Source organism: Anarrhichthys ocellatus, unplaced genomic scaffold (genome assembly GCF_004355925.1).
Source record: "Anarrhichthys ocellatus isolate YVR2014 unplaced genomic scaffold, GSC_Weel_1.0 scaffold22, whole genome shotgun sequence".
NCBI lineage: Eukaryota > Metazoa > Chordata > Actinopteri > Perciformes > Anarhichadidae > Anarrhichthys > Anarrhichthys ocellatus.
In genome coordinates, this window is record NW_022280052.1 from 270,320 (window position 1) to 280,552 (window position 10,233).

Consider the following 10,233-nt stretch of genomic DNA (forward strand, 5'->3'; position numbering starts at 1 on the left):
TATATATGTATGTATATATATGTGTATATATGTATGTATATATATATATATATATATGTATATGTATGTGTATATATGTATATATATATATATATATATATGTATATGTATGTGTATATATATATGTATATATATATATATATATAAAAAAAAGAGAAACATGAGATTGCTTCAGATTCTTTTCTGTCTGAAGATTCAGCAAATGATGAACTTGGATGGAAATGCACAGACTGAAGTGTCTGCAGAGAGGAGAGGGTTCCACTGGGTAGACTTGGGTGGATATTCAAAACTGTCAACAGTCTGTGGTTTCTAGTCTCAGGCAGTGAAACTCTCTCTGTGCTTGAAATGAAGTCCAATATTGTTGACAAAGTAATCTCAGCTGAAGCCTTGTTGTCAGAGGAGGGAGACGGGACCTGACACTTCTAAATGGGTTGTGAATAATTTTAACTGTCTCTCTACTCAGTGGTGGAAAACAAAATCCATTAAAAGAAGATTCTAGATTGCGCTTTCGCGGTAATCGTGGAAACGGTGAACGTTTGATAATTACTTGATAATCAGGTATTCTGGGGAAACTGCTTCTCCGTGGATACATGACGAAACAAGCCAACGCTCCTGTTTCATGACTACTGCTTTTGTCAGATGCAGAACAACAGTCCTCAAAGTGGTTTCTTTCTAAAGGACATTTCAGTGCGGTAGATACTGGATGACAGAGATCTTCCACTGGAAAGGTGGCCTCCTACTTTCCATTGAGAAGTGGCTCTTATAGCAATAAAGTACAGCAACAAAGGCATACCAATTGATAATCAAAATATTAACTATACCACTCGAAAGCACACTCGATACTGTACAGAGATTCTGTTTTATGATATTTAACATCGGCACACTTGTAGCCTTCATTTTGATATTTCTTCTTTGAGACTGTTGTCATGGCGTTATTTGTCGGTGCATCAGCATAATATGTACACACGTCATATACTTACTGTTCATGGGTCATTTATTCAGAGTCAACTTAACCCTACCCTTGACATTTTTAAACATCGAAGTGTAGGAGGCATGAAAAGGTCTCCACTGACTACCGCTGAAACAAAGTTGTCTTATTCATGTTCCCGCTTTGTGTGACCCCATTATCTGTAGCAACCTACACTTATCTGTTAAGGATACTCAAGAGGGCCTCAAGTTTAACCTTTCCATCAGAAGAAAACTTCCTCACTTCCTTCAGTCTGCTTTTCACCGTTATATTGAAATAACTTACTGTAACGTATCGCTCCATAGGTTCAATGAAACTATCCATGATTCTAAACTGTCTTTTCTGCTTTGTGATTGGTTAACAGAGGTATGTGACAGCCCACTGGTAGCCAATCTGCCACCGTCATCATTCAGAAGCTCCTCCCAGCTAACCAGCAGCCATGGGCCGGTCTTTGCTAAGGTCAACAGGAGAGAAGGTGAGGAATCATTCATTGCTATGTTCATTGTCAATCTTACATATTTTACCACCCATAGTGGTGGCACATTTCAAGATGGATTTATTGTCATGAATAATCACTGCACTGATCCATTCATTGGCAATGATACATACTTTAATTGTTGCTGCACTTTGTGTCAGTTTTTCACATTTAAAGCATCACTAGAAAGCTTTAGACAAAGGACATGGACTTTATTACCCAGAATCCATTGCTCACGCTGAATCTAATATAGCTGGAAAATTATTTGACATATATACCATAAACTTCTAGGGTATACAATTGGTCGGGACATTGATGATGATCAGTCATTGTTGGTGAATTCTCTTCACTCTGTCTGTGTCCTGCCAATTCATTTTGTTAATATGCAGCTTAACTTCGTGATGTTTATTTACGTTTTTTAAAAGTTTTAACGTTCCTAAACCTCTTTGTTGTAACTTTGGTGTTGGCTTTCCAACTAGTAAAAAAAAACAGCGATATAGGAAGAGTGTGCACAAGCTGAAATCTTGAGAGAAACGGAGAGTGAGAATGAGCGGGCAGCGGTTAAAAGACTAGCAAGTGAACACAAGAAACAAAACGTCATATGCTGATAGCTTCATGGCAGTTAGATACTAAATAAGTCAGATAAATTACCTTCAAACGCTGTCATCTTTAGAGACGGACGTTCTGGAGTTTTCAGTCTCCTTTTTTATCTCTTTATGTCTCCTTTGCTTTTATTCATTACATCAGTCACACGACAGAACCTTCATCTCTACCCTCTTCAGCTGTGACCTTTTCCGTTTGATCACAGTTGTGTTTCTAAGCATGAACAATGAGGGGTTTGGGGTGCCGGCTGTTCATAAAACGCTTAGCCTTGTGCAGCTTTAAACTTTACGCATTCAGTCAGTTGTTGACATCAACTGTCAAAAAGCACCTTCGGGCCAGTGAAATGTTGGGAACAGATGTAGAAATGGCAAAGTCCATCTACTGAAATGTGAACAGTTCTCTTCTGCTGGCTGCAGTGATGCATTTCTCCCTCAGTGCAGGAGGCAGTCTTTACCTCTATTCACGCATCACAAATATTAAATTAGTCATTTAATCAAAGTTAACACAGGATCTTCCCTCAGGAGTATAGCGTTCGCGTCACATGTGAAACCAAAAGTAGTGTGCTTATTGTAACCAATAACACAATCTTTTACGAAACCCAACAAAGTAGTTTTGTTGTCTAAACTTAAATGTATATCATGGCTGGCTTTGGAGCTTTTGGGAGGAAATGTTTTGTATTTCTATAATGCTCAGTTGACTGAAGTGCCAGAGTAGAAAATCTTTTACTCCTCCTGTAAGAATTTGATCAACTTGAAGACAAATTGAAGATAAATCAGCCAAATTTAATTGTGAAGGCTGCACAGTTTCTTTCCCGTGAACACATTCCAACACATTGCAGGAAATTGATATGACAGTGGAAATGTTGTGCTCATTTCTTGGGTCTGTAGGCACTGCTGGAACATAAAGCCAATCATACAGTTGGACCCGTTCCAGCAGCCTGCAGCACGGCTTCACAAAGACTTTTTCAGACGTGTTCATTTATTGTGCATTTTTAATGACATTTCACCAAGTTAAAACAAACCGGTGACATTTACAATAACTTTGCTTTATATTACGTTTTTTTAAATGCATCAAAACAGAAGCAAACAGCAAGAAATATTAAAAACACCATATTGAAAACTTGAGCCGCTGCGGTTGCATGACAACTCAACTTGTCATAATGACACAACGTGCTTTCCAGCTCAGTAGTTTTTCAGGAGCTGAGTAGTCAGAATAATAGTGACCGTCAGAGCAAGCGATGTAAAGATTTGACACGGTAAACAGACCTGACGACAAAACTAAAGTCGGACTGAACACTACTTGACTAACGACTCAAAGGACAGGTTTTGGCTGTTTGTAGAGGACGAATATCTATCATTGTCCAATAGCAAATTCACTGTGGTATTCTACGTTTACCAATATCATAATATATGTGTGATGTGGCTCCCACATCTCTGGTATATATGAAAACAATGACAAGTTGGTGGAGTCAGACCGGCTGGTTGTCATGTTGTTCATTGTTTATTTTAAAGATATACAATGCAGTGTTTCCTGAAAAACAATGTATACAATGTATAGTGTTGAATGTATCTGCATGGAACATGCCCTGTGCCTGTATTTTCTTTTTTTGCTGCACGTTCGGTATGTTCCTGGGTTTCAGCCTAAGGGCACGGGGTCCCCATGCATGCACAAGCACGCATAGAGCTAACAAAATGTTGTACACGGCCCCGAAAAAACGCACCCTCACTATAAAACTTGAGTGAATCAGGGGTTGGCTGTCACTTTTGCTGCCGGTGGTACACTGGGCTGGCAACCACGGTCAGGGGATTTGCTCTTCTGGTGTCGTTGAGCGGGGAAAACACGGGCTAGTTTTTAATGTCCAGTTTACAAAACCGGAAGCGACAATTAATGTATAATATGCCTGTAGGTCAAATATGTATTTGTAAATCTGCAGAGCACCTGTTGGCTTTTATTCTGAGTGAGAATTGGCTTTAAATATTTAATTTCTCTTGAGTCAGCATCAGTGACCCTTGTTCACCTGGTATTCGCCAGGAGAAGCCTCTCAGTGCTGAATGAGGGCAAAACTGAAGAAAGTAGCCAGTGAAGTGTCTCGTCCATCACAAAGTAGTTATAACAAACTCAAAAAATGCTCTATCGGAAGCCAGATGGCCAGCTGGGATATAGAGGACACCAAACACCCACATGCCTCCTTGGCCCTCGCTGCTGCCAGTTAGTCCCATCTTGGCTGATCACCCATACTGGGGCTGGCATTGACAGGAATGTTCACATATGGCAGCCATTTAATCCCATTACGGTGATGCCTCCACTTCCCGTGTTGCGCCCTACTATGGCTGGACACTGAATGGGGCCAACAGCAACGGGAGGAAGCAACAGTCCTGCACTGACATTTAATCTTACTACTCCCAGGTGTATAACAATGTGCAAAGTAGACAATTAGCATGTCATGAAGTTGGGGAGAGGCCAGAGATGGGAGCTTTGACACCGAGCTCAGCAGGGTTGCTCTAACAGACTGCTCTGGGTTAGAGGCCAGGGAGGCACAAGCACAAACCTGATGGTCTCAGCAACAGACTTCACTATGCTCTGGATGTTTTTTTTGTCATCAACAAGTGACAAATATTGTTTCCTTAACCCCGCTGCTGGAGAGGAGTAAGACTAGCCTAAGTTGAGCAACTCTTTACTACACTAAAACCTCACTTTCAATCAAAAGCATCTAAGTTGAACAGCTCTGCTAATGTTGACCCATGTGTGTTCAGTCTGCACTCTGAGCCACCAAGCCAATACAAGCAGATGAATGATTCACCAGTATTTTCACCAGAGTTTATGAGGCCGAACATCTGAGTGTTGAGGATATTATTTGGTATCTATAATCAAGAAATAGAAAATCACATTAACTGATGTTGCTTCGACATCCCGTCAAAAAGAGCAGAAAAAACATACCATGCACTGGATGTCAGTTTGACCAGTCAGCTCCACTATTATTGGACCGTAACTGTGCCGTTTCTTAAAATAAAAAAAATAATGAGGCCAGTCATGTTAAAAGCCTCCTTTGCAATGGCAACTTGGTTTTCCACACACACACAAAGGCTAATAGAAAAGCAGCAAGTGCTCTTTATACAAGCTGATCAGCGCAAGCCTCCAGTATTTGGTCTTCAATAGCAGCATGGAGTCGTGTCTTTTCTCCAGCTAGGCAAGCAGCAGTGGTAGGTATGAGTTGGGGGGGGAAAGTTATCATTTTGTGAATAAGCAAAAGGATGCTCCAGATGGGTGTTGCAATGGAAATATTCATAGTGCTGCAGTCCGCCAGTCCTCACACTTTGACTTGCGTCCCGGTGGCAGCCGGGACGCAAGTCCAACAAATTTGAAGTGTTGGTGATTCACCTGATGATCTATGATCCAACTGAGTCAGTCAACAATCGAATCTGTCTTGTTGCTGTTATGGAGCTGGAGAAAAAGTTTTGATGGGCATTCCCCACAGGGTGGATTAGGCATAGCCTAATTGGCTGCATGCTTATGTGCAAATATCAGCAGAGATGTGCAGCTGAACTCTGCAATGACTCTGACGTCAAGTAGGGACCATAATAATCTGTCAACTGGATGTGAATTTGTCTTTTAAAAGGCACAAGTTGAACTCTCTCTCTGTTTGCCCCCATTTTGCTGCTCAAGTGTCTCTCCAAAACCTTTTCCTCTTTCCTTTTGCTTTCCTCCTCTCACCTCTCCCCTGCTTTCGGTATAACCTTCTCTCTTTCTTTTCATCATCATTCCTGTAATTTCTCCCTTCTCTGCCATGTCCTGCCACTCTCTTGTCAATCTCCTTGGCGAGCGTGGTCTGCTGTAATAGTAGCTTTAACAGCCAAGAAAACATTGAGATAACTTCATTCCATCTTATAGTCAAATGTTAATGACAGCATTTAACATTTATAGCCAAATGTTAATGGTGGTATTTAACATCTAAACTGTCTCATTTTTTTTCCAGCGGGCCATACTGATAATTGCACATTAGAACCACCGTAATTACGCTGAAATAGGCCGAGAACACTTCATCAACCAGCAATCATTTTCTGGACGTGCTAATTTAGATTTGAAAAGGGAATTCAAATATTAGCAGGGGGCTGTAGGTTGAAATTAACTTTGTGGGGGAACGGTAGAATGAGGTATTGATCTTTGTTTGATGTTAATGCGCCACCTCTAGGTGCCTGTTTAATGCTGCTCTTAAGCACTTTATCTGGTTAAATACCACAGCTCCTCTGCTCAAATCCTCTTAATCTGAGGTAGTCACTCTCTCCATGAATTTAATTATATAGATAAATATTGCCTGATTCCTTGACAAAATGCTGCTAAAAGCCTCTCACCTTTTATCTATTGCTTCTACATCCCTCGCTCATTTTATATCATATACTGCATTTTTGAGCCAGTTTAATGCCAGAGAAGCAGATGTAATAAGGTACCATGCTTACTTTTGCTTTACCTTTTTAAATTATTTTCCAAGTAAACATGAATCATATTTGAAAAAGATCATATGGGTTTTTTTTTATAGAAAAACACTATTGATACCGCTGCCAGCTGCAAACTTCATTGATTTGTTCTCCTGTTAGCCCGGGTCCCATTACTTAGCAATCTTGTTACTTCATTTTCAACCTACCACATTTTTTTTAAATTCCCCAAAGCCAGCATCTCCAGAGCCTAGTCCCAATTTTACTCTCCTGCAAGACCCCTAAAACTGGTTTCACTGCGTCACTCTACCTGTTTTCAAGGTCTTTATAATTGACACTCACACACATGCTCCAGTGGCCTGCTGTGTTTGAAATCTAATTTTTTTTATAAATAGCAGCATATTCTCTCCCAGGTTGTAAGAAAAACCCTCTCAAATTTCCCCAAGCCCAGTCAGACGCATTTACAACTTTTGACCAGGTAATACTGTCCGTCTCTTCTGATGGCTGTCTGTGTCTTACCACCTCTGTTTGAAACTCACTTTGGGTGATTGTTTCCTCCTGTAATGGCTTGTATCCTATTTCCCCCATCTGTCCTGCGTCTTCCTGTCCCCACTTAGTGTTTTCACCTTTCCTTTACCCATTACTGGGTGGAACAAAAGTATCAATTCTTACCAAACATTACTTTTATTTGGAGCACATCCGCTCCTTCTAGTGAAGTCATTGCCCCGACAAGCATTTTGTCAGCCTCTATTTCCCAGTCGACACCAACACAGTGGAGATTGCAATTAGAACAGAACGGATAGAAATAATGTGCCTGGTGTTGTGTTTTTTTTACCGTCTTATCAAGAGAGACGAGGGCTGCATTACATCTCTCCTTGTGGAGATGGCTCTGTCTAACACCAGGAGGGACTAGCTGAACGTGTGGTGTTACAGAAGCTGTCTGATCACTTGAAGGGTCTCCCTGTGGTGCAGTCTCCCTTACTTACAGAGCAGACTGTGATTATAAAGAACAGGACTGGTTTGCTACAACTAGTCCTAAATCCATCAAGAGGTTTGTGTGTAAAGTCCTGCCTACCTTCTTAATAACTAACCAGTTGTAGGTGAACCAAATGAGCTGTTCATGAGAGAGTTCAGTGGCAGGTGACCGGTCTTCTCATCACTACAAAAAGTCCCACCTGGCAGTACATGTAGATGTAAATATTAACAACTAATCTCTAGGTACAAACTAGTTTGTGGTGCATTCTGTTTTGATGTAGTAGGCTAATGCTAGTAGTAACTACAAGTTTCAAACTAGTAATTAATAAAATCGGGTTGCACAATTTAAAAGGATTAAAATACAAAACTCTAGTCATGTGTAAATTGGTTGATAGGAAACATCTCTAGTGTGATATATTCAAAAGCCATCACAAGCTGTCACAAAGCTACCAAAAATAACAGTTTAACAATATATTAAACCTAATAGCCAATCCTTTTTAAATCCAGATATTACTCAGTTATATTTTCATAGACATGCATCAAGAAATGTGTTTCAGTTTGCAGTTAAGAATGAGTGGGAAATTATCTCATTTTGCTAACCTAACAAAAGGCTGTTGGGTAACTTGTAGCTCATAAAGAGCCGACGCAACCAGCAAAAGTTAAATGAGCTCTTAGTCTGATTTGGGCTTTGTGGCTCACAGCATCATGTTGAAAATAGAAGCTTTTTACAGGGATGCAATGCATTGAGCTGAGAAGTTAAAAATACTCAACCCTCACTCAAGAACAAACCGAGAAAGCGTATGCAGAGTAACTCTAGTATTTCTTTGTGTGCTTTATTTTATAGCATCTCTGCAGATGGGTTGAGATAGTGGATTTCCAGTCTTTTTTAACATAGTTTAGTGATAGATTGATGTTGATTCTCTAATATCTGCTCCACATTTAAAATAATCCCAGTGGGTTTCCCCAGTTGGTTCCATATATGCAGATCCCTAATTTGATTCAAAGGGATATTTGTTACTGAGATGGTGCTCTAATCCGGAGAAAATCAAAGATTGTGGTTTCTGATGGGCACAAACTGGCTACTGTGGGATCTGAACTTTTTTATCTCTAAGTATGTATTTAATGTCCCCCTCTTACCACCATAAGAAACTAATAATCCAGCCCTGACACACATCCTTGTCCTAAAACTGTGCCAAAAGGAAGCATCCAAAATAACATTCCCTTTGATGCTTTCATTCCAGCCCAAATAAATCCATGTGTGATTTGCAGCAATGACACATATTTACTTATTTGGAGGAATGCACTTATTTTTTGGGAATTGCTTTGGACTTGTTGGAAAACTTAAGTAAATGACAAAGGGGACACCAAAATCCTCCATGTTTATCCTCACTAGATTAGCACAGGATTGACCTTTTTAGTAGTGAAAATAAAAACATGGAAATAAATGAAACATTTTGCACTCAATACTGCAATTTAGCTATGTTTATTTGAAAATCCGTTTCTGTTGAGTAACCATGTACTAATCAAAGTTGTATTGATCACAGCTGCAGTCTACCATCGACCAGCACATACACATTCTCTGAAACAAGAAGGTCACACTCCCACGTTTGTGGTTAGAGAGACCTTTTGATATAAAATTGGTCCAATAATTCAAAACAGGAAATGTTTTATCTTCTTTATTTATAGAGCTTAGTATCAAACCTCAATACTTTTTTGAGTATCTAAAATAGTTTCTGCATTCAGCTGCATTTTGTTTTGGAAAATATATGGCTTGTGTTTATGTTAAGTACAACATTTTACATTTGATACAACTTTTGTTGTGTTCCTTATGTAAAATGAGAAAAACGTGTCTTTAAATAAGTGTTTCAAGGACATCATGAAAGTCTTCTGCTCAAAAATGTCACCTAGTGTAACTGTATGATGTGCTTTTATAGGTTGTTAACATAATCCAGGGAGAAATTTAATTTCTTGCTAAATATATTTGGAAAACCAATCTAGTATTTTATCGTGTAAGTGGGACAGTAATGCTTGTTATCACTGCGCATACTGGAATGTGTCAGTAAAAGGGATCTGATTTAGGGATTCAGTGCAGCTTAAGTGATCTACCTGGTTGTATCACTGATAAGTACTGTTTGACAGCTACAGTTCTTCAGGGTCGAGAGTCTTGTTAAAGGAGCATTATTCACACATACTTTTCCTCTGGATTGATGACCTTCCAGCCCACCTGTCCAACCTCAGACCACCGCTGCTCCTGAGGGTGTTTGGTCGGTTGGTCTTCTGATGTGGGTGACTCTAAAAGTCACGGCCTTTTGACTGCTTTATTGTAGGAATGTGCTAATTTGGCTGTCCAGCAGAGCGGCAATGCAATTTTCCCGACCTGTGTTTAACCTCAATTACCTTTCTGAATGGAGAAAAAAGGTTTTGGTGTCATTACAGACAGTAAAGAGAAAACAAGGAGGTTTACTGGATCAGAGCAGACAGGTGTACATGACAGACACTGTTGTATTGGTGATCAAAAAGGTGATGTGTGACTAACATGGTGGATTTAGTGAATGGTTTTCTCCTCACAGGTTTGAGTACACTGTACACATCTGTATACTCTGCTCTTCTTCATTTTAGGCACTTTCTATTTTCTTCTCCAGTTCCTCTTGAGGTATCTACCTCTCTCTTTATTTCTCGCCATCTCCCCATCTTTCCATTTTCTTCTCTGCAATCCTGTAGATGACAGTTTATTTGTCTCTCTCTCTCTCTCTCTCTCTCTCTCTCTCTCTCTCTCTCTCTCT

General features: G+C 39.9%; 1 protein-coding gene across 2 annotated transcripts in view; it reads left to right on the forward strand.

Moving 5' to 3' along the window:
• LOC116390124 (contactin-associated protein-like 4) overlaps positions 1–10,233 on the forward strand; it is an 80,782-nt gene that overhangs the window by 15,803 nt on the left and 54,746 nt on the right. For both annotated transcript variants that reach the window (XM_031859449.1, XM_031859450.1), the window contains exon 2: positions 1,332–1,442. In XM_031859449.1, the coding sequence (XP_031715309.1) occupies positions 1,332–1,442 (111 nt within the window). The remainder of the gene's footprint in view (positions 1–1,331; positions 1,443–10,233) is intronic.